The following is a 26440-nucleotide window of genomic DNA, read 5'->3' as shown; positions in this document are numbered from 1 at the left end:
TTTGTACAAGTGTAACCACATGGCAGGTTTGAGATGGTGGGATATCAGGCACATGTAGGAACACATATCAGCCAATCCAAACTTGTCACGCTACAAATGTACTGGCCCCAAGATATCATGTCGGGACTACATGTGTGTATCTGGTTATCATAGCACTGTCACTGAAATGTCTCCAGTTATTGCTCCATTATTTTGTATGGTAGTCGAGGTTCCCATTTATGGCAAGTACCAACTATTTCAAAGCTAGCCACTATATTTGAAACAGTATGAAATTGGTTCAAAATAAATTCTACCGAAACATAATCATAGACCGTCGTTCATGACATATTAAGAATGACAACTGTACGTATATAGTACTTATATATTTTAGGCCACACAAATCAATTTACGCTGTACCTAAGTGTGGTACTTTCTGTACGAGTTACTTCGATTCCCTTCGAAAACGTGACGATAAAATGTATTATACACGAATGACCTGTACCACATATATAGTTTGATATACCTGTTGGGGTTCCGAAACTCCACCGTAGCCGGTCCCTGACTCGTGTTTAGAAAATAAAGGAGGAAGTGATCTCCAGTAGAGGTAGCACCAAGAACAAGAAACAAGTTAGAATTAAGATTTCGCGGTGTGATTTGATTTGTTTCAGAATCCATGCACTTCCGCCATAATATGGAGAGGAACTTCCTAAACAACAGAAAACTGAATGGGTTTTTAGGGTTTAAATTCATATCGATAAGATATTTATACCCATTCTTGTGGAAAACATAATGATATCACACATATGTACATGGCATTGACTATTTAAAAAAAATTTACATTCGAAATTTTATGTAAGTTCCGTTCTTTAGATAAGTGTTTAACATAGGTATATATAGGGTGTATTATAGATTTTACATCCCATTGCAATATTCTACATTTTGTGTAGTCGTCAGATAATTGTTGATTATTCTGACTTTATACCACTGAGTTGATTATTGAGTCGATGATACATTGTGTTTATGTAAAGAAAAACTGATCATGGAAGATGTTTAAAAAAAAAAAACTCCAACGCATAAGAAGTGTTCTTGACTTAGGTCACAATTTCACACAAGAGATGTTTTCAAAAGGCTTGCGATGGAGTCATGGAGATTATGAACTGGTAAGAGTTTCAGTGAAAGCAATTCGATTGATAAAATCTATCCCAATACAATCTAGGACGATGTGATCTAATTGTCGTGTCGTCATTGCAGTCACATTTACCGCGACGTCATAATGCTGGGCCGGCGACCCGCAAAAACCTGCTGTAGTTGGTATTTACAGTACAATTACTCTAGAGTAGCAAAGTCTTACGTCGGGAAAGTTGTTGACATCCCTATCTAGGTCAAGAGCCAACACAACCTATTGTTCTATATGTATACCATTTGCCATTGATCTACTAGTAATGAAACAAGTCTGAATGAGTTCAATAGGTTAGGACTGCAAAAAGGAATAAAAACATATACACTGCCCTCGAAAAATTCTGTTACATATTTTAAAAAATTTGCTGACATTTCGTCACTAAGAAAACTCACGAAAATCCAATTGATGTGTTTACATATTTCTGTATTTTATGTATATTGGTAAATATTCATGTGTAACACAACTTTAGAGGGCAGTGTATATCAATGGATTCATTTCCTGATTGCGAATACACATGACAGAAATCAAGTGTCAACTCTTCTTCATGTTAGAACGTTACAAGACTTTTATTGTTTCTAGAAGTATACAAACGTACACACACGTACACACACCGAACATATTGGACCAAACAGACTGTGTCTAGTGATGTAGTTTATTATACCTTACGGTTTACATAGCATACTAAGAAAACAAAATACAATTTTGGAAGTAATAAATTGTATATATATGTTGGTACATCAAATAACAAAAGTCTATTTCAAAATATGAATTATTTATAATTATATATTGATAAACAATTTATATGGAAGACAATACGGAATACTGTTAAGACTTAGAGAATTGTTTTTGATTAGACAATTATGACAAGAGAAAATGTGAAATACGGTTGAAATTGTTCAGATTAAGATGTCCTATCAACTAGGAAAACAATCTATATATATTACATACCACTACGCGTACAATCCACACACACACACACCAGAGACAAAGCATAATTATATATATGTATACACGTATATATACCCAAATACAGTTAAGGAAGTCAATACAGCAGATACTGATACAAAAATACAATAAGAATCCATACATGTACATGCAAGTTCTCTTTAAGATCTAAATGTTTCATATAATAATTTTCATTCATTTAAAACAGACTGCTTATTCAACAAAATTGCTACATGTAATAAGTATACCCAATGCATAGTAAAATTTTAAAAGATGCTTAGTTTTACATACAAACGTACACGCAACTGTATAAGGTGGCGGGCCCTTTTAACTACAAAACAGCTTTCTCACATCATTGTCAATAAACCTTACACGCTTTACTGAAAATGAATATTTTATTTTGTCCATCTCTCGTAATGAGAGACACACAACTGAAGAAAAGATAATCATTATCCGGGTATCATTTTGCTAAAACTATTTTCTCGAGTTCGAAAGGATTTGAGATAATAAAAATGAAAATGGCGAAGAATCCATTCTGTACAATGATGTACGTTGGAATGATATAGCGTATGTTCGGGCCAAAGAAACATGGAGGATATGAATGGTGTGTGCCAGTCTAACACGTACAGAGATACTAGAGGGGAATGTAACTACATACACACCTACAGTACACACAGTCAACCCTCCCACTAGGATGAATAAAGAGGTTCTGTCAGGCACTTTGTAAATATCATGGCTAATAAGACAGACTTTTGACAATCGTCTTATTGACTCCCTGAAACATCGCTAAAATTCTAACTAAAATGCACATTACTGGTGTATAATTTTAACAACAGAATGACTTTTTTTAAATAGCAATGACAGAAATATGTTCTTTAAAGTACTTTGTGACGTTTTGGGCATTTCACAAAAACACAAAATTACTACCAATATTTTGTAAAAGAAGTCCTGATAATACAAAACATGACGACAACAACAAAGAACTGTAACCAACAACGACTCTGTACTTGGTCTTTGGCTAGAAAGTCTAACCTGTGCATATTTGGCTTTCGTACTAGGGAATAATATTGCCTTGAATACAATCTATGTTCCATTGTTACGTAACACACTTCACATCCCAAGAAATCCTCAAGTTCAGATAAGCCATGTAAGTGAGGGGATATCATTCAACAATTGTTTCACAGTTCAAATACTTTCAACTTTATAATATCATATTTCAACAGTTTGGTGCAAAAACATCAATTAAAACCCCAAGACAAACGGTTCTGCTGTGGTTGGTTACATGTAGGTAGCATTTGAAGAATAATGTTGAGTATACATTGTATATATTACATTAATTTCAAAGGGTTTTAATTTTTTTTTTTCAAATAGTTATCTAATGTTGACATCAATTTCTTCATCAGTGGCTGGTAAATAGTCATATTGTAGTGTTGATATTATTTAACCACGTGACCTGCCATATGTTTAATCGTACTACCACGTGACCTGCCATATGTTTAAACATACTGCCACATCTGTGACCTGTTTGCAATCACCAGCAACACATTGCAGACCTGTCTCAAAAAACCTACATGTAGATGTTGTTTCATTATTGACCGATTGATGATAGCCCTATCTGCTGACCTTTGCCCTATTGCCATTTTTTCATATTGTCGTCTTTGAATATGAGTTATTGCCTTTTGGGTGATTTTGGTGTACAATACTGTTATACATTGTCATGGTTGTGTGCTGCCAATCCAGATAAAGATCAACATAACAAATGGCGTTGAGGTCAATGATGTAATGTCTTTATAGATGGAGATGGCGGCAATTTCTTACATATATGATAATGTTTTCTAAAGTAACATGGTCATTACAACCAGGGCTAGGCTTGACCAAAGGCTGCTCATCAGGGTACCAGCTCCACTGACATCTGTAAACAGAGTGGCATTTTTAGCAATTAAAACAAAATTATTATAGATAGTTCCGAGAGCTGCTTACATCAAATGATACATTCCAATCAAAACCGATTAAGAAACCACTGTATCTTGACAGTGTCTGTCTGTTCAAATAACAATTAATACAAATACTTCATATTGCGTTACACGTTAGTATCAATGGTTAGATAGTTAACAAATAAACAATATGATTCTCAGGAGGAATTAAAAACCAGCAGTGAGAAAATCGTGTAACGCAACTCAAAATTAATGGCCACGAAAACCTACCACAGGGATCTTCTCCTTTGAGCATCATCTTCATGGCGTCTTTGTACAAGTTCACCATTTTGGAGGTCTCGTCTTCAGAACACACTCCATTAGTAGCTGTTTCTAGGCAACCGGTCATGGTGTTAACATCACTGTAATATATAACAAGATACAAAACGTCCACTACTTCTATTGACATACATCTGCATCCTGTAACTATAGCAACTTCAGTGTCCACATAGCATCATGGGTACATGTATGATGATGACGTGTCCACGGAGTATAATCTAAGTAATCTTGCAATACGTATTTTAGTTTCGTAAAATATTCTATAATAGCAATGGAATTGCATCTGCATAAAAGTTACGAATCATTCTTAATACAGGTAGTACCAAGATTTAAAAACACAGAGACAGAAAAAATAAATATCTGCAAACTGTTCGAATATGACTTGTATCAGTGATAGTGGAATATCTAAAGTGATTTTTCTTACGTGCAGAGTTGTTCCTTGGCTACCGTGCTAGGATCACTTGGCATTGGATGTTTGGATTCACACTCACGCAGTTTCTGGAGAGCAGCAGGCTTTCCGGCACAAGCTGCCAATTCCATAATATCTGAAAACGCAGTTTAATTCCAGATAAACCTTCTCAAGAAATGATGGACATTTTCCACTTTAAAGTGAAATTAAATCGCACAAAGGCATAAAGATATCATAAACATATATAAATATACTGCATCCATGGTATTTTTAATTTTTCAATTTTTCATGATGTTGTTATTGCATGCCGATTATACTTGAACTTGTACATATTTTGTAAATATCTATTTGCTTTTTTGCTTTATTTATTGTTTTCATTTTAAATGTCATTCTTTATGTAATCTTCAATTTTGGAGGAAATAAAGACAATAATAAATAATCTTTACTTTATAGTCAATGTCGGCAACTTGCCGTCAGTTGTCTTGAGTATAGCCAATAACAACAGAACACCCTTTTATAGACAAATACTTAAACTTATCATTTATAAAATGATATAACGAGTGTACAAAGTTTTACCTTGCATCTTCTCTGAGCATACGAACTTGAAATACATGTCACCCTTATTTAAGGAAGCTGTCATATTATTCACTAATTCGTTTTCCTGGCATCCTTCCAGCTTAGGCTGAATGCAGTTTATCACACCCTCCATTTGTCTGAAAAATGAGCCCTATTCAGGTTATACATAGCCTTTAACACAGCTAGGAGGAAAACAATTATAACACTCACACCTTATCATATCCAATGTACATGGTAGTAAAATATTACTTCCTTATATATTCTAATCTTATCTATACAATATCGTTACCCCTTCCAACCCTGAAGAATCGGTATCTACCCGAACACGTTCATCAATCATTAAGCAAACAATGACCATACCCAGATTACTACAGTTATGAATTCCGTGTTCTTTACCATATACGTAAAGGTCCCAATCCCATGTCTCTTTTTGTAACATAAAACTAATAATGGCAAACCAAAAAATAAAACAATCTATCTACCATATTTTAATATTTGAAAAAGTGTTATCGGAAACGAATTCGTCATTTATTTGGCCTAAAAATTGAAGAAGAGATCTGAATCCAAACATTATTATTAACTTGTACATAGACATCCTACACCATTTCAAGCATTATAACAAATAAACACCTACCCGCAACTGAAAGACAACTAACCAAGCATATCATTAACATATATTGATGAAGCCGTCTCTGAACTTGTTTTAGACATGCCCACTGTCGTTAGTACTTACGCACACTTGCTGGACACCTCAACAAGTGAAGACATCATTGATTTATCATCCATAAGGTCCATGCCTTGCAAAGGAGCCACACACATCTGTACTCCCATTATATCACAGCCTACAATAGTCAAAAACATGTAATGATAACGGTATCCAGCTATTTATTTTCTTATTTTGCTTTCATTCACAATCGCTCACATTCTAAGTATAACTTTATTGATAGAGCATAACGGCCGGGTCATATCAACAGACAGGGTTAATTGGGAACAACCTCTCCTATATGCGATGTGTTGATATGTGACTGTATTTTGGGAGGCTGTGGTATATTTGTGTGGTGAGAATGGGACTCGTGCCATTTCTATGCCATATTTTATCTCACTGAAACATGTCACATACCAAAGAGCATACACCACCTGGTCACATTATTCTGAAAACTTGTAAACCAATCGTTCCACTCCCTTTATGCTGAGCGCTAATCAGGAGCAGTGACTTCCTCTTTTATAGACTATGATGTGTCTCGATCGGCCAGGGGACAACCAACAATCACATTCTAGGTGGATCGGGTGGTGTGGTGGTTAGGCCACTCACTTTTCACCTAGCTGGCCGGATTCGATCCCCAGCACGGACGTGAAAAATTCAGGGGTCACCTACCCGATCACGTGGGGTTTCTCCTTGCACTCAGGTTTCCTCCCACATTAAGACCCGTTTGCACGCTTTCATCCGGGCCATCGAAAGTGATTTGTATAAGTTGTATAACTTGTTTCACAATCGGTGTAAAATAAACAAAGTTTATATTTTTCACTGTCGTGGGTGATCACTCAACTTAAAAGCAAAAAAGGTTTGTTTTTGTAGAGGGAAATGTTAGGGAGATAAAAGTCAGTTAAAAAGACGAGGAAAGACTTTACAAATTTAGTCACCTTTTGGATCACATTCAATGCAGATAGCTGTCTTGCGCTCTACCTCCGGCTCAAGGGCAACAAAATATAAATTCTCCTTTTTACAGTGATATCTCACTGAGGCATGAGGAATGTTGCGTGTTTAAAGTGCATGCGTGTTCTGGGAGACTGTGATATATTGTGTCTCCTCTTTTTCCTTTTTATAGTGCTATCTCACTGAAGCATGAAGACAATAGCACAACCCATCCGATCACATTATACTGACAATGGGCGAACTTATTTTATAATCTGACCTTAATTTCTAATGCATTATGGGTAATTGTACATTAGCTTCCTACCATCTCCTCCGCAGTACTGGCTGACCGTCGAACCCATCTGGTCAATCATGGCCTTGTTACCGGCCATCACGGACTCACATTCTGCAGGCAGGTTATTGATACAGGTTTCGAATGCCTTGAAACCACTGAAATGCAATGACGGCCACATTAAAGATAAAGACAGAGTGAAGGCTAGTGTTTCTCATGGATCATCAGAGAATCATGGTGTAAGTTTCCGTAATACAATTAAACAGTTAAATTGTACATTACCATGTCTCAAACAAATATACAAATATCAGTTGTACGTCTATTAATAATAATTTACAGTTACTGTAAGCATCCATTACCAAAATTTCATTTACTCATAGACACTCGCTGGTGATACATTATTTAGTCTCGCTGGTGATGCATAATCATTTCGTATAATTAACTCGATGGTGATACATTATATATTCGTATAATTTACTCACTGGTGATACATTATGTATTAGTACAATTTTCAAAACTGGAGAATCATGTACATAATATTTGTATAACTTACTCAGACTACCTGGAGATACATGTGCACGAGTCTTTTTGTATAATTTACTAGCAGACTCGCTGGAGATTCATATACACGAATCCTTTTGTATAACTAATTACTCACAGACTCGCAGGAGATACATGCACGCGAGTCTTTTTGTATAATTTACTAGCAGACTCGCTGGAGATTCATATACACGAATCCTTTTGTATAACTAATTACTCACAGACTCGCAGGAGATACATGTACACGAGTCTTTTTGTATAATTTACTAGCAGACTCGCTGGAGATTCATATACACGAATCCTTTTGTATAACTAATTACTCACAGACTCGCAGGAGATACATGCACACGAGTCTTTTTGTATAATTTACTAGCAGACTCGCTGGAGATTCATATACACGAATCCTTTTGTATAACTAATTACTCACAGACTCGCAGGAGATACATGCACTCGAGTCTTTTTGTATAATTTACTAGCAGACTCGCTGGAGATTCATATACACGAATCCTTTTGTATAACTAATTACTCACAGACTCGCAGGAGATACATGTACACGAGTCTTTTAGTATAACTTACAGAATCGCTGAAGATTTATGTACAGGAGTCTTTTTGTATAACTTACTCGCAGGCTTGTTTGAGATCTGCTCCTGTTGGAGGGTTGTCGCCAGACAAAGCACCCTGAAAGCCTTCCATTATCGCCATACAGCCGCCCACAGCCTGCATATCACAACTACCGCCGGGTTGTGCACCACCTAAAATAACACTTGTTATTACTACATTTGTATCAAATGATCATTTAATATTGCGATGCCGATTATATCATGGACTTGTTATACATTAGTCACTTTTTGCTTTATTACATTGAAAGATCTTTGCATTATTATAAACATGAAGCTGTACCCACATTTCATATATCCATCTTTCAAACACAGTGTAACCTGTCAATAAATATAAGAAAACATCTGTATAGCCAAGTGGCCTTTATACACGAACCACATTATGGTGAAACTGACCATTCAGTACCTTAACGATGTGGTCTTACTAAACAGACAATCTTTATAGAAAGGTGCTCGCCACATTATGTAAATATAAAACAGGTGTTAAAGTAGATAAATTCTTGTTACATGTATATCACTTCTTATACGAGTTTTCATCTTGCAGAAGTTATTTTCAATTTATTTAACTCTTTGTTTGTTGAGTAGCCATTCGTTTTAGTGCGAACTGTAGTAGATAACGTTCTCCCCACATCATCTACGGACAAAACGACTTTGTACCTGTGCTACCACCGCCTCCTCCACACATGGCGACCAATGGGGCCAGGCTGCCTGTGTAGGACTTTACTTCATTACTACATGTGGCGTTGTACTTGGTGATGCACATCATGATGGCATTGTATTGTCTACAACAAAGCACGTGTAGGATAAGGTTAAAGGTCAATGCAATGTCAAACTGTAGAACAGCATGTAATAATGTAATAATGTTCAATAGAAGTATTATACAATAATGCTAAATTTTAAAATTCTCTACAATTTTCACATATTCGACACAATACTGTCAATACATAATGTATTATACAATTTATAATGCATCCTACATAGATTCAACTGCATCCAGTCAAAACATCGAATTGTCACAATATCTACAGAGCTACACAACAATAACGGTAAAACTGGGCTGAGGAAAGAGAAAGAATGCTTTAATTTACTCAAATAAATACTGTACTGATGTTATTGTTAATTATTGGGTTTACAATCAGCTGTTGTAGAAGGTAACACTCACAAACATGGGTTTCCTTCCGCAGTGTTACCGTCTGGAGTGGCAGACGACACACAGTTGTTTAACGCGCTCAAATCACATGCTGCATTGGTGTGAGCTAAAAATAATATAAAAAAAAACATGTCAATTATGTAATGATAAACATCAACAAATAAAACGAACATGCAATAGAACCTCAATAATATTGTTGGTTGCTGAAGTTCTTCAAAGAAAAACAATTTTGCGGGTTTATTTTTTCATCAATTAATTTGAGGGTAAATGTATCGTCTGTGTTTGGTAATGTATTCTATCTTAAATGTTATCCCCCCAACGCATAAAACGAAGTTTGACACTAATTTTCACACTGTGAATACATGTTTTCTGTACTATTTGTTACTCTCCCTGCGGATCAGAAAGATGACTATAAGAAGTCATTTTGATGAGCAGATCAAACCATCCCATCAATACAAATTCATCGATGCAGCTGTTAGATTTCGCTGGCGTACAATATCGTTATTTAGTGTCGTGAAGTGTTGAATTTCGAAAGGAGTAAATGTAAGCGACATTACAACCCATGTGGATATTAACTAATGGAAGGTAATATACTAGACAGTGATATCAATTCTACGTTCGTCTGCGATCTAACTGTTATCATCATGTCCAAAACTCAATTTAAAACAAAATGTGAAATGTCAAATTGTATGTCATAACCAATATACAATTTGAATTACCCTGGTTACCACACGACTCGCTGCATTTCAAAATAAAAGTGTTTTTTCCCTAGATATCATCATTCTCCTTAGAAAGTTACATGACACTGTTAGAATGTCAAATAACATTAAACGTATAAGTGTATTAACTGGGCGAAAAAAATGTTTTCTTCAGCAGTCTGCAGAATACCATTCAGCTTTGATGGATTGAACTTTGAAAATCATTCAAAAGCAGACAAAAATGTTTGATGTCCAATAAACAATAGTTACAACACCTAACTTTTGCACTTTAAAAGTTCGGTTTTATGCTTTATGTATCCTTAGATGGAATCATATATGTAGAGGTAACTTAGTTATTATAAGTATAATTAGTAATAATCGTAAAAATGTGACATAAAATTGTATACCACATCTTGGCTTCATGGTCTGACCATATGTACTCATTTCACTGCTATCCTCAAAGTAACCTTTCAGATGACTCTAATATTAAGCACCTTATTCAAAGTTCCTTCTTGAGTTCCCGATCCTACTACATGTATGCACCTATGAAACATTACACCAGAGCACAATTTTATTAGTTGATCAGCATTACTCAGTCCCCAAATGACAGCATTATTTGAATATGGAAAGAAATGAGTAGTCGTCCAACAGGGAGACCACTGTGGCGATACAATATTTTACGACCATCGTCAAGGTCAACCATACAAGACGAGATCTAATGGTTCTTCGATCATATGATAATTTGTTTTTCATTTACATCAATCAGCATCATGCCCAGGCCTCATATCTACTTCCCGTTAATTGGAAGTGACCGGTGAAAGTGTCTCGATAAATAGAATCTTACATGGGCCTGTCAAGAGGACAGGGATATCTCAACCCGAGTGAAAGATTTTGGCTAATCAACCCGAGACTTGCCGAGGGTTGATGGTCAAAATCTTTAACTCGGGTTGAGATATCCCTGTCCACCTAACAGACCCCTGTTTGATTCTTTCTCATACTTTAACAAGAAATGGTGACAGTTCAGTTGATATGAACGTCGCTGCGCGTAAAAATGGTCGCCGCATGCTTTGATGACGGCACTGTCTAGTGATATGAGCTGTCTTTTCCCTACCTGGTAAAAGACAAAGTTCATCTTTTACCTAATCGCGGGATTTATAGAATCTTGCATGGGTCTGTCAAGTGAACAGGGATATCTCAACCCGAATGAAAGATTTTGGTTGGTTAACCCGAGGCTTGACGAGGGTTGGCGGCCGAAATCTTTCACGAAATCTTAGACTATGTCCAGTTGGCATTCATATTGGCTATGAATGCAAACTGAAAGACGTAACTGTCGTTCAATGCTTATATTTACATTTGGTTACAATTTTATGATGATATACGAAGGGATTTTGCATCTATAATGAATTAAGCATTCGTTATCGTCTAGGATTGAACAGCCATTTGAACAGCTGTTTCCGTGATCGCTGGCACGACAATTGTGACGTCATAATGATAATGACGTCATAATATAGGCGATTGAAGTTCATAGTCTAAAGGATTTTTTAATTTACGTTTAAATTGTCATATCATGACAAAAAGGGCGCGCATATTTTACCTTACATTGGACTTCCATCTGCATTAACTTAAATTAAACCCTTAGCTACGTTGTTCCTTGAGAGCAGCTTAAACATTTACACCGGCTATCAAGAAAGAAAGTACACTATGTAACATATACCTTATAGCGTTTACAAAATGTACATGCAGTACAAGCCTATGTCGACTCTAAAATAAACCCAATGATCATGACTTTACCCCTAACTAAAACATGTTGTTTTCCTTATCAGTTGTCATTGAAGCAGCATTCTTTCCATTGTGTGTCTACAATTAATTAGATTACTTTTAATCATATACGGGCACGTATCTAGAATTATTCATAATGCGAAAGAAAACAATAGAAGCACTAGTGTGACCTTTATATTAGCTGACTTTTATCGTTGGTGCCCGAGGCCCAGGGGGCAATGCATTTTACCTAAGTGACTCTATCAAATTTCTCAACAAGGAATAACGTTTCTCAAGAGCTCAAAAGTGTATTAAACTGTAATCATTTTCCGATTTTTCGAAAAACTGTATTAAACTGTAATCATTTTCCGATTTTTCGATAATTCCGTTTTGTAAACTTGATATGATCAAATGTTACATTTAAGGCTGAACTGGGACAATACGTAATTGTATATACACTTAAAACCACAGGTGAATAATTATTTCATCTTATGATTGAATAGGAACAAACAGATGGCAAAACTCGAGATTAAAATGAATAAGTATTTTTTGAAGCATAGATGACAAACTCTAGACAAAGAATTGTTTTTGTTTTTAAATGTTTTGTTTTCAATTTTTGTGTACAAGTGTTTGTTGATAAAGTACGGTTATGACAATGACATAATATAATAAGCCCCCTCAACGCGAAAAACGGATTTGATGTAAGCGCTAAGTCTGATTAATATATTCTTCATAAAGACGATATTTTTGATTGATAATGAAAATGAGTTATGGATAGAAACTCGAAGCCTTCCATACAGTGTGAACTATCAACTAAATCCAAAAAGGGAGGTAGACCAGAACAGAAATACAATAAATACACTTCCATACTGACTAATTCAGTGGCCTCTTACGATCATGCCATTGGCACATGACAGCAGGTAAAAACCTTATGATCTAACAACAAACTAGCATGGCTGGTAGTCAACTATTAGTTATGGTGATTTTCTTTCTGCAGGGAAGGCAGAACATAAAGGGCCACATGGCCAGCTGTGTAAGAGGTGAACTATTATAAGTGATGTTTATTATATGACGTTTTCCTCTCTACAGTTCCCAGTGTCCTAGGCTCGGTTATAACCGGAACAGGGACGTTAAGCCCCATCAACCAATCAATCTACAGTTCCCTTACAATCTGTTCTCTAATATATCGGTTAAGATCAGTCCATGTTATGTAAGCTCTTCGTGTCTGTAATGTGTCAGGAATCTGAGTCATAGAAAATCCACCAACTACGTGACATTTATATTCAGGTAACACGTTTAATATCAAAACTTAATTCTGCGATCAACTTCATCACATCATTTATTAATTTGAATTAAAACCATTCCATGCAATAAAGATAACATTATAATTACACCATAGTTGATGATTAAAGGAACCATTTACGTTAATTTTTACATTTCGATCTGTTCCACTTCTGTCATTTTACACAAAATAATGAATATTCATAAGCTATGCATGTCGCGCGTGATGCATATTGATTAGAGAAGATCAGACATACTCAGACATATAACATCTGTGACGCAAAGTTAAGCTCGCGACATTTTGTCTCTAACCTTTCAAAGCATGCATATGCCCTACCGTAAATAAATGACATGCGAAGTTTTATTTAACTAAGGCTTCAGCACTGCTATAAATAGAACTGTTTCCTTCAGCTGTAAACCAGGTGCATCATAAAGTCAGGTTGAATTGTCACGTTTCGATGATTTTTGAACGATTTTAGAACTTTTTAACAATAACTAGGTAATTATAGTTAAAACATGTTGAACAACGTGGTATATGTCAAATATTGAGGTAATAAATTAACGAGATTTTAATGAACAGCGCAGAAACCGCCAAGTTTCCGGTGTGTTCGGTGCCGCAGGCACAAATCTTAGATGAAATTCCAGAAAAAAGAGTAAAAATTTACATATTTAGCATACATTTGAAATTCATGATGAATTTATGTCTATCCTAATTTTTTTTATAAATGCATCCATTCGGTTTTACTGTGTAGTTTTCGTTGATTGTGTTAATGGTATATGTTACAAGTAGAATAAAGTTATAACAGTGAGTTAAGGTTAGAATTAAATTAAGTTTAAATCAGGACAATTACAAATCCAATAGCACATTGTCATCAAACATATCGTTGAGACGGGGGTAGGTGAACAAGGATTTAAGGTTAGAATTACTTGTGTACCAGACATATCGATATAACTGAAGGTGGTGGTGCATGGTTTTGTAGGAAAACAATGGGAAGAAAGGACAGATACAATGTAGTTGAAAAACTGCGAATTAGCAACCACAGTTTAGAACTCGAGGCGGGTAGGGTAAAAAAGATTCCCCATTCTCTGCGGTTATGCAAATTTTGTAAAGAAATTGAGGATAAAACCCACTTCATTTTTAAGTGTTCCGTTAACTCTACAGTGAGAACAATTTTCTTTAATAGTCATAAAGATGCAATTAACCACCATTTAATAGATTTTGAAACTTTGATACGACTCTTGTCTTCTAATAATCTTAAGTACGGCCTCTTTGATAAAAAGTCATTTGAACTGAGGAAAGCTGGCTTGATAAATGTTTAAGTTGTTTTGATCTACTGTGTGGTATGTACATGTATGTTTTGCTATCGATCCCTTTTGTATGGATGTAAGGAAGCAATAAAATTGAATTGAATTGAATTTTACTGAGGTCAAGTACAACACGTGTTTCTGTCAAAACACCTTATTCCTTCCGTTTCTATCTTGGTTTTGTTGCACATGTCACCTTTATTATTTTGTGAGTCTCTAATTACATCGTTGTATCTTATTTCTATTTCACGTTGGAAGAAACGAAGAAATATTCACACGTGATAATCCTTTAACTAGTAACGATTCGGATACCTCAATTTACAAGGAAGCAGTTCACCTGTACTACACCTTTACATGCATTTGCCTCTATGTGAGGTCATGGGACGTAACGCGAAAGGTCAAAACGTGGAGGGTTCTGGGTAACGGGGTTCTTAGTAACATTATATGCCTCAGTCCATCCCATTTCATGGAAGGCATACATTGCAAAAAGCCTTGATCGATGACAGGAACAACGACATGTGCACGACGCCAAGGCCATGTGATGAACATTTAAACCGGAAATTACACCGACAAAAACTTCACACTTCCTTTTGGAAATCAATGTCATCAGGACGTTTATATGGCTAAAGTGAATGAGATACGCATCATACATTGCATCTAGTCAGAAAACCACTTTCTGAACTAATCAAAACAAATTGTAAAAAGTATCCATTGAAATCTGCAAAGGCATTTGAAATATATTTTAGCAATCAAATGCATATTCCATTATCTAAAACGAACATCGTGGTACTAAAGTTAAGAAAGCTCTGATTTTATTTCGATGTCTAGGGCAATATGATATTGAAATATGGACGATATGCTTTGTATATATCGACATGAGCACATTGTGTCGGCACAGCTGCATGAGGTCAACCTAACTCATACAATGTGTCAATCAACCGCGCGCGATGCCAGTGCCGATTAGGCCGGCTACATTGCTACTACCATGGTCATTCACAAGGGGTCACGCAGAGGTGAGTGTCCAAGTATTTACAATAAACACACCTTATGTAGCGATAGCTGTGTAACCTAGCCTTTCACTCACTTAGTGCTTCCTGAACATCGCAGTTTGCTTGATACAGGTACCATATAGCTGACTATTTTCGCGGTTTCGTGGGACAACGACATGGTCGCGAATATTTGATCCGTGAAATAGTAAGAAATAGATTAATTGTATATATACTATCATAGCACAACCGCGATATGTTGACCCGCGAGAACAATTGTCTATACATTATTACATTATAAGTATTATATGTATGATGCCGGACTATACAAACCACATTGTCTGTTTATTGTGTATTATTGCATCACACTATTTAACAGTGACAAATGAAAAACTGCCTGACGCTATACTGCCTATTTCTGTTGATAATGAAGGTGTTTATTCCATCCATATTTACCATTTCTTTGGTGCCGCTTTTCCTTCTGCCAGCTGGAAACAATCCAAACTGTGTTTTGCTCTTTACATACCTACATGATGGCGAACAGGGCAGATAATGTTAGTATCTGATATAATAATTACGATTGAACAGAAGGAAAAGGCGACGGGAACATCTTACATAGCTATACACATTGCGGTAGAACAAGTGAAAAAGAGATGAACTGTTTCTGTTCATATTACATTATGTATACCATCCAAGTTTGAAATGGCTATTATTTCGTCCACTACTATCTACATTATACCTTAACTGCATGCATTTTCCAAATACTAAAATAATGGTAGAACCAAAATATGGTCGAAGCATATGCCATTATGAGTAGGAATGACGCGTTCTTTTTAAGAGAGTAGGTGATGACGATAATGACGATCATGAGTGTTACGATGATGACGATGATAATTATGACGATCATGATAGCGACGATGATTATGACTGATTACACAACCTTGATTTTTGGCCAACCAACCGTTGATATTAATGTAATATGTACATTTTCTGGGTCACCTGTTCAGATTGACGCCCCTATTAATCGAAAGATCAGACTGAAATTTTCGCGGATAAAGGCAATTGGTTTACAATGCACCAGTCGTGCATAGTACGGCGTTGGTCTTATCACATTTTTTAAGCTTTTGGATTCGTCTGGAACAGAAAATACCTTTACTTCACAGCATGCGAGAACCCCTCCAACTGCCAACACATACCAAGGATGAAAATGGGGATATTTCTGTGATATAATGTCTAAGTATATGTTGAACAACAATAGATCAAGTTCTGTTACATAACACACCAGCACAATTTATCGTCTCGATCGAGATAAAATATTTGACCTGAATCTTTGACCCTGACCTTCAAAGTTATATGAGGCCATATTTCAATGATTCTGTTAGTGTATTATCAGAATTTCGTTTCCGCTATTTAAATGTTGACTTTACTCTTTTGTAAGTCGTCATCAGACAGTGGAAGTTATTTCCTAGGATAGAAAGTTTGAGAGGACGTGTGTAACTTGAGTCCAACATCACTACACAGTTAGGTATGGAAAACCATGAGAGATGATATTTACATAATTATGGACCTTTCCAACATCATGGTATGAATGTAGGACTATGTACATTGGGGAAGGCGTACATTGGGGGAGGCGTTTTCATGGAGCACTATTAATAGCTAATGTTTAAGGAGTTTATCTTCGATGCTTGCCTGCAGCACTTGCACCAAAATACATACAGCCATGAAGGCAGCTGTTAGAACTAAGCACATATTTCCCTTTAGCATTCAGCTATACTTATCATCTTAGTAGTCACCTTAAAGGTTTCCATCCATTAGAAATATTTACACAATCATAACATATGGTAAACGTCCGTCAGAAAAGATGGTGTGTGTAAATACTCGAGACCTGGAATCATATTCAATTCTATTTCCAGAATTCATACATTGTCATCTAGACGAGGTGAAGATAGCGTAAACCTGTTAAAAGAGGACCAACGGACTACAAGGTCCTCGGCAGTACCACTGGAAACAAACGCATACACCAGACCATCAGATATTGGAACATTGCCATACACTGTTTCAAGCATTTCAAAATTCAAATGGCAGTTAAAATTCCACGTGACTTATTTTTTATGAACAGACAATATCATAATTTATTGAATGGAAAGAATTCGTTATGTATAGTTATGTTGTTGTATATTTCACTGTCTAGGTTATATATCAACATATGAACACGAACACGATGTTCAAGATATCGATACTGTTATCATTAACACAAACGTGTGCACGAGTAAAACATACAAACAATCAACTTAAATGTTATGGCCAATTCGCATGTCTGTTCAAATCCGGAGAACGCTCTTTAAATTTCTACCCATGCAGACACAGTTGAAATATCTGGTTGATTAAAGCTTTTTACGACAGCTTATGTCAAAGAGTGCTGAAATCGAAGCCTCCCCTTAGTTGTATAACGCCCATGTCCTCAAGTATACAGTATTTTGGACAGAGGAATTATATTTGAGACTTGTACACTTTATTGAGTCAGTGTAGGGCTACATGTGTTACATATCCTCCAGCCAGTATCTATATAACGTTTCTTTGTTGGCAAATGCTCGTCCTTGGAACCTAACCAAAAACTGGAGACTTTCATCTGCGGATGATGTATGGACGAAGCGTGAAATCTTGTGATAAATACCTGGATTAGTGGAGATATGTAAGGGAAGCATTTGTTCTAATCTAGACAGATAAGACATTGGATTATCTTAATAAATACGTTAGAATACATCTCAAGGCAAACTAAACTAAACAATAGGTCTAATTGTAGCATCAAACTATATGATAAACAGTATTAGATCATCTATGCCAATAATATAAAATGAGTATCATTATTTCAATCCCATCAAAGTCAGACCATATGTTTTGCTGTGCTTTTGAACTCTCAAAGTTTACCATTACAGTCTATCAATAAACCTTTGTCAATTATACATGCAAGATTGTAATTACATATTCTTATGTTCAGTGTGATATTGCGATGTTTGTACTAAATGCATGTTATCGGTCAGATATATTACTCTGACGGTGTATTACGTGACCCAGAGGGACGGATACGTATAGTTCTGACCCGATTCTTGTATGTCAGCTTTCGTATAGAGCTACAGTGTAAAATCAATGATAGCATTTGCAATATATAATTGTGCCGTATAATCATCATTTTGTCCGAATGGTGTTGGGCATAGTTGGCCGCAGTCTAATCAGTGACATTGGAAGCAGACCAACATTGTTAACTACCGGGGACTTTGTGATCTTCCTATGATCGATTGTCAGTCTTATCTTGACCACACTACGTACCGGCCACTTGTCTGTCTGTATCTTAGTGAGCAGACAGTCGACTTTGGTTACTCTGTTGAACACGGAAATACAGACGCCGTTATCGATTGCTGAGGGATATCCCCCTCTTTGTACATTTATAAGAAGAAATGTTAAATACATCTGGTCGACCGGAATCGTACCAATAGATGACTAGTATGTATTGATGTTAATGGTTCGAGGGACAAAATGCAATCAATACACTAAATTAATTATCTTCGTCGTCATATGCAATGTAGAAACTCAAGTATCAAGTATGTTGATTTTACTCTATTCTCGTTTATTGTTTTGCTGCAGCTTGTTGCTCAAAGACACGAAATTGGTACGGCGGGATAAAGGGTGACAAAGTGTGTTCATATAACTTCCTTGACATTTATTTATGGTCATGTGGGAATAGCTTGACTTGGGCCTTAGCATGCTTGAATATTTTTTTTAGATTTTAAGTGCAAAAATTCAAGTGTCACATTTGGCGCCATTTAACTATATGTATGGTATTATGCAGCACTTGACTTGTGTTTCTGTTCTAACTGTACCAGTGTCATCAGATCTTTTTCGTGTATAATCTATGTAGAATCAATTTGATACATACAACGTTAACTATGGGGGATAGAGAACCGTTTGCATACATGTAGCTGCTAGTGAATAGGTTTGTGTCAGTATAGGGTTGTAAGTGATATATTTACCAGGGATGGCCCGCGGATACTGTTGTGATGTATCTATTTACCAAGGATGCCCCGGGGGTACTGTCAACATCCGTCTAATGAGAACACTTATTGATAGAGTACGGATAGTATAGGAAGCCTTTACAGATAGGAAAAAATATGTCGTGCTAAACATTGCCGATGGTGCTATGTACGTGGTGCTTGCTTGTTGTGTTACAGGTGTAAGCAAATCAGTTAAAACTATTGTCAGTCTACCTAAATGGTATATCTGTTGAAAGCGAGCATTGGTAAGGTAGAGGGATATTAAAGGCAGCAATAAAATACACTGGTGTCCTTATCGTTGTGTTCAGATATACGAAGCCAGGACTGTCCATTTTCTAGTGTTTGATAGAATTCCATTAGTATACCCATGTGTTTTCTGTACGTCATGAGATTACAGTGTATCTGACCGGTTCCCTGTGGCAGACATGGATGTTATTCCACAGCCATACTGAGATACTATCTATGTGAGCAGGAGAAAAAAGACAACATGCTATTGATAGATACGCTCCGACTGAACATAAGTTAATTACAGACAAATCTTCGGCTGTAGTGTCCACATCTATTTAGTAATGATTCATGCTGTACTGGTACAGTGAGCTGTTAATGATATTGGTTTCCGTTTTTTAGTCTCGTCTATTGGCAATAAAGCCGTAAACTAATATTGTGTTAGTGGTCTAGTTTTGTGCCAGATCCAAGCCCTGTCTGAGAGGCTTTGGAAGTTGTGTGTTTGAAGCACATTTTGATGTGAAATATATGTACCCAATATCGCCTAGAGACTTCAGGCATATTCCGAAATGTTATTTTTTGCGATTGCCAAACCAAAGAAATCAAATTTAAAAATATATAATCTTAAACCACACTTATAATGATACGACAATGTAATGGCCGTAGAATGTAGACCATGAATTATTCCTCTAAAGTACTAGTGACTTATATTGGCAGGAATAATTTAGTAAGCAAATTCCAAACCTACATACAATATATATGTAGAAAAAATGCAAGGGTTCCCATGAAGCGACTGCTATTTTGAAGAAAAAACTCCCACAGAGGTACTGTTTCCTAAGGTAAAACAATTTTTTATCATACTATGGAATTCCACCTTTATGTAAATACACAAGATAAGGTATTGCTCCTCTGGTCCTTTCGAGAATGTATAGGCTGGACACGAGGGTCTGGTTTTGACTTAGACCAGACGTGATACATGTAGGTCTGGCTTTGTTCCCATCTCAGATAGCGGTGACAGGCATAAGTCGGTTTTAATCTAAAATATGTATCTCTAGGAGGGTTTTAGCCACAAAATCAGAACGTTCCCATCACCCACCATGTCTAACGGCAATTTTATCTTCCCATGGTTCCTATCGACCAGTTTCCGATGGCCACATGTATAATATCCCGGTATATCGTTTTTAGTATACCGCGGTTCGGTTCGCTAATAAGGAAAATAAACAATAGTATTGGGCACACACTATTTCCATCATATAAAATTAGTGCCAATTTATACCTCGAGGCCAGCTATTGCTTTGTAAAACTGCATCTGTAGACCAAAGGTGTGCTAAATATACTGTAGACCAAAGGTGTGCTAAATATACTGAAGACCAAAGGTGTGCTAAATGTACTGCAGACCAAAGGTGTGCTAAATGTACTGTAGACAAAGGTGTGCTAAATGTACGGTAGGCCAAAGATGTGTTATTTGTACTGTAGGTCAAACTGAAAGATGAGCTACATTTATTAGGCCAAAGTGTGTTACATGTAGAGTAAAGGTGTGTTACATGTACTGTAGGTCAAAGATGTGCGACATAAAGGTGTGAGACATGTATTGTAGGACAAATATGTGCGACATGTATTGTAGGCAAAAGGTGTGCGACATGTATTGTAGGCAAAAGGTGTGCGACATGTATTGTAGGCAAAAGGTGTGCGACATGTATTGTAGGCAAAAGGTGTGCGACATGTATTGTAGGCAAAAGGTGTGCTAAATGTACGGTAGGCCAAAGGTGTGCTACATGTATAGTTGACCAAAGGTGTGCTACATGTATAGTTGACCAAAGGTGTTCTACATGTATAGTTGACCAAATGTGTGCTATATGTACTGTAGGCCAAAGGTGTGCTATATGTATTGTACGCCAAATATGTGCTATATGTACAGTAGACCAAAGGTGTGATACACGTACTTTAAGGCAACTGTGTTGATAAATCACACAGGTATATCATTTAATACGTCAGAATATGACCTCCCAATAATGGAATCTCATTTGACACATTTTAATTATCATATGTATTTCTATGTCAATTTTACTGAATCGTTAAGTCATGAAACATATACATAATATTAAATATATCTGACAGCAAAAATAGTCGATCGGTAATCCAAGCAGTTCCAATAACTTAAAGGCATTTATAGGAATTTCTTGACATAGACCTGTATTGTAGGGTTTTTGTAGGTGAATTCTGGGACACCGCTCAAGCACCATCTCACACCAAAGCTTGGACCGCTGATGTTTAGGGTAGGTATATTAGGTATTTAGCAAATCTTAATTTTCTTCTATTATCTTGATATATTATACCTAAACTTGGTATAACGGGTAACTGAAGCCCATTACCTCAACAGTGTAAACCCTGACTCTTGTTGGCTTCAATTGAAACAAAGTAGCGATTATACACATAAAATATCCTCACTATGAACAATAATCTCATCAAATTAAACATATGATGCTAATTTCAATAATAAGTATGGTCCTCCTTTGTGATAGGTAACATTGCCCAAGCGACATTCGTTTCCAGTCATTAATACATGTGAAATGCACAATTGATTAGACGAGGCCATGCTGTCGGCGACTAAATGGTAAATAATTCAGGACCTATTGACATCTGATGTTATTTCACAATATTGCTGCACGGTTTGGCTTTTAGAGTAATTCAGTTCCATTTTGTATGTTGATAGAAAATAACTCTGGTGCAGTTGACTAAAAGTGTCATGATAAATTATTAGTATTCAGCATAACTTTACACAGCAAAGAAAAAATGTAAGTGCAAGTTTTTCGTCTTAAAAAATGACATCATAAACTTCAAAGAAAAAAAGAAAAATCAATATTCATCCCCGTCTGAATTTATTTCGTCCTACGAACAACCATTATTACTATAAACTTCAAAAGAAAAGAAAAATGAATCTATATATCAAATAAATGACCCCGTCTACAAAATCAGGGATAAATTATTACTCATGTATGTCATGCTTAGATCATCAGACATTGTGTATAAGATATACGTATGTTTACCAAATCACATGTGAGAACCGGAAGTAGTTGTCGACCTTGACCCCCATTACTACACTCATGGCGCCTCACTAATTGGTCTTAAATGGTGCTTTACTACCGTCACTAGTATCAAACTGCTTCCGATTTTATAAATGATCTGCTCCATTATGCAGAACCCGGTGTGATACTAGCATATTAGGAAGAAGTGCCTGTCCCTGTTTACAAATAAAATCAATCAAGTTCCTCAGTGAGTTATGATCTCTGCCTTACAGAAGAACTACTTTCCCTGAATGTCCAGGCCAAGTACGTCGTTAACGCATGAGTCATGAACTCCAATTTATAAACTTCACAGCCCGAAAAGCCGGTAGTATGTTGATGTACCTGGAGACGAATTTGGAAGGTACTTGGCGTGGGAGCTACATATGGCGACCAACACTTCAATTTAACATCGAGAATTTGTGAGACTTCTTAAGCATTAAGACGATAACCAGTTATTACAGTGACAAGTCCTACCAAGTTAAGGCGATCCTCTTTAAAACGCCGGGGTATTGGTTCGTATAGCAGTCATTGAAACAGTCTGTTACGGACTCTTGCAAGCAGAATGAGATCATCAAGGCTTTTAGCAAGTTACAGGTCTTCCATTCCATTATACGATTTGGGCACGTGTAAATGGAACGCCGTGCAAAATCAAGCGCGCGAGTATGATTCATGTTTCATTCATAAGTTTACTCGCGAACTAAATACCTTTATGGCGTCGCTGGCAATATCTTAAGAGGAAAGAGGAGCCCCTAGTGGTATAATTAGGTCATGTTCCTCAACGTTTGTATGTTCCTTATCATGCCTATGGATAACCTTCAGAAACCTGTATATTCGGGATGTACCTTAGAGTGTGTGTAGATGCTAGGCAGGTGACGCGGATGTTTAATATCAGCTATGACAGAACCGATTGGTATCCTCGGAATGTGTTACTTGGTGATGGAGCCGTAACTCTTCGTTTCCGTTGACGAATGTGTTAATGATTTGTATATATGATTAAGTTAGACAAAGCGTAATCAGGAAAGTCAGTATCGTCCTCAACAAAGCAACAATGTGTCGCTGACAACAAGTATGGACTGACCGCAGAGCTTTCAAAGCCAATGTCAGATCTTGGAGTACTGGACACCAAAGTCTACATCTTGTGGTCCATGCCACCAAAGCTGTCTATTGTGATCAGTAGATGCCAGGGAAGAAAAGAAGATTTCATAAAAATCCAAAAAGTATAAAAATGTCTCATTAAACACTGAGCATTGTTAAATTTCGAATATGTTTTACTTTCCGTATTGACAATTCAAATATACCCAAAGAATTTTCCTAGACAAACATAACGTTCTCAAACGCAAAAACAACGGTTCTCTTTGAGAAATATTCAACTGGTAAAGACCGTACAGCAAATGATGCTCTGATTTCTATCTAAAAGGTACGAACATTAACATGTAGACTATTGTTATGTATCTAATTATTTAATCACCTTTATAAATTCGATACCAGGGGAGCCACATCCCCTCCCTAAAATAAATAACACCCACTGTACTTGTAAATGTTTAATATCATATAATTAATATTGTATGCGTGGAGAGGAGCCGACGTTGGCACGCCCTTTCCGCGATTACATGAATGATTTGAAACTCCATACGAAATGGTAAACTTACAAGACGCGTTACCAAACCCTGTTATCGTCTGAAATTTAGACTGTTTTCAAATGCCTTACTACATACTCTAGTGCGGTATCGTCACGGCTAATTAATCAGACCTTGTCTGTTTACCTTACCCAGACATTCAACCAAAACTACCATACTGAAAGTTATGCAGCAGGAGTACGCTCTCGTTACAACTTCCAAAGTTCTTACTACTGACACTAAACTATATTAACATGGACCCACTTAAGATTATCCCACCGTTTGGTAACTGTTGTTGTGAATGGCTATGGACCAGCTACCTCGAGAGAGACTTAACCTTTTCACACTAAAAGTTATTTTGTCTCCACGACAGACCAGATTTAAATGTTATGTGTATGAAATCCAAGTTAACACACGTGTGACACATTCTAAACACACCTTTAATCCGTTACAATAGCCCCTCCCCTGTACAGCGGCATACTAACGGTCAACTGCTACGACCAAGTTTTGTGTGTGTGTTACTCTCTAAGGTGGCATTGGTTTGATTTTTCATAGCAAGTACTGTGTAGGAAAACAATTAAGACTTTGGAATTATTAAAAAGCGGGCTAACTGATGTCAAAGTGTGTCTTTAATTATTTGAGCATGTGTAAATACAGAAAGGCGCACACATGGCTTGCATTTGTACACGTACTTTCCAATAGCATTTTACTTGTTACAAAACTAGAAATTCAAAACATTCATAGCATCAAATGAAAATTAACAAAATGCACTTTGTATCGATGAAAATAACAGCTTTCGATATCCTGCCTTGATTAAAACATATTATTTTTTTAATTGCCAAAGGTGCAATGGCCATGGGATTGGGCACAAGTTGTACAACTTATATCATTTAAATTACACAAACAAGATGACATTTACAACTATGTAAATACATATCATATAAAACTGCATTACTTCCTTATTTTGGCGTTTATAGCATTGTTTGAGCGAAAGTAAAAGTGGCCATAATGGCTCAACCTGACAACTAATTCGAATTCAGACCGCATATTAATGCCATTCATGTGCTTAGTTTAATCGTGTAAAACTGTTTACCATTGTAACAAATTATCATGAATCTTAATCCGGACAAGCATCACCGAACTGGGACACACAACACCACATGCTGGACCGATTAGATATCGATGTGTCATAGACAACACGCTAGTCCATCATGTACCGTATTTCTGTGGAATGGGCGTTGGTTACCATGGTAGTTGGCGCCGGACGCCTTCTGCTTTTTCACTCGTTTATTTCATCCGAGGCCGGACACGGCCTGTAAACTATTGTCTCGGTAAAAAAAACATGGGACGCGACCTCTATTATCTGCGTTTACACAAAAGAAATGCGCCTTAAGCTTTGTATATAGAGATGTAAAGTTCTCAATAAAAGGTCACAGCACACAAAAATATGACAAAAGAAAAAAAAATTGTAACTAACCTGCAAGTGTCGCCAGGATGGCGAGTCCTAAAAGGTGGAGCATGTTGATTTCCGTAAGATAAATATCCTTGAGTAAAGTTTGAGTTAGAAAGTCAGCAAGTATTCCAATGGAATGTACAGCGTGTGTATCCGAAGGCCGCTAAGGCTCAAGTGATGAACTGCAATCTTGAATAGTAGGCAACGCGACTGCCAGTGAGGGGCTCGCCAAGGGGTATTCTACTATTACTTAGTGACAGGCGATTACGCACCCACATATAAGACGTATCTAACATATAATAACCTCAACCTTAACGGAGATGTTGCATCACAGTTTAAAAGCTATGGTTTTGACCTCCTATATTTTATAAATGAAAAGATAATATTATCATGTATGGCGTTTCTGTCATTTGGCGGTTTGACGCCTTAAA

General features: G+C 36.6%; 1 protein-coding gene across 1 annotated transcript; it reads right to left on the bottom strand.

Annotated features, from left to right (window-relative positions):
- Positions 1-1697: 1697 nt before the first annotated feature.
- Positions 1698-26200, bottom strand: LOC138334696 (uncharacterized). The gene is made up of 10 exons (XM_069283371.1): positions 26034-26200; positions 9586-9679; positions 9081-9205; positions 8429-8558; positions 7300-7424; positions 6075-6183; positions 5342-5478; positions 4781-4901; positions 4309-4439; positions 1698-4016 (listed from the first exon to the last, which is right to left on the bottom strand). The coding sequence occupies exons 1-10, from the start codon at positions 26074-26076 to the stop codon at positions 3940-3942; spliced, it is 1092 nt and encodes a 363-aa protein (XP_069139472.1). The 5' UTR covers positions 26077-26200; the 3' UTR covers positions 1698-3939.
- Between the last annotated feature and the right edge of the window lie 240 nt (positions 26201-26440).

Source organism: Argopecten irradians, chromosome 11, assembly GCF_041381155.1.
Source record: "Argopecten irradians isolate NY chromosome 11, Ai_NY, whole genome shotgun sequence".
Lineage (NCBI taxonomy): Eukaryota > Metazoa > Mollusca > Bivalvia > Pectinida > Pectinidae > Argopecten > Argopecten irradians.
Note: the sequence above shows the minus strand (reverse complement) of the source record. Positions and strands in the feature narration are given on the sequence as shown.

Excerpts from the sequence above, each read along its gene's own strand:
- LOC138334696 (XM_069283371.1), bottom strand. The coding sequence starts at position 26,076 with ATGCTCCACCTTTTAGGACTCGCCATCCTGGCGACACTTGCAG. Across the intron at positions 6,184-7,299 it reads CCAGTACTGCGGAGGAGATG|GCTGTGATATAATGGGAGTA; the intron begins GTAGGAAGCTAA and ends TGACTATTGTAG. Across the intron at positions 4,017-4,308 it reads CAAAGGAGAAGATCCCTGTG|ATGTCAGTGGAGCTGGTACC; the intron begins GTAGGTTTTCGT and ends CTCTGTTTACAG.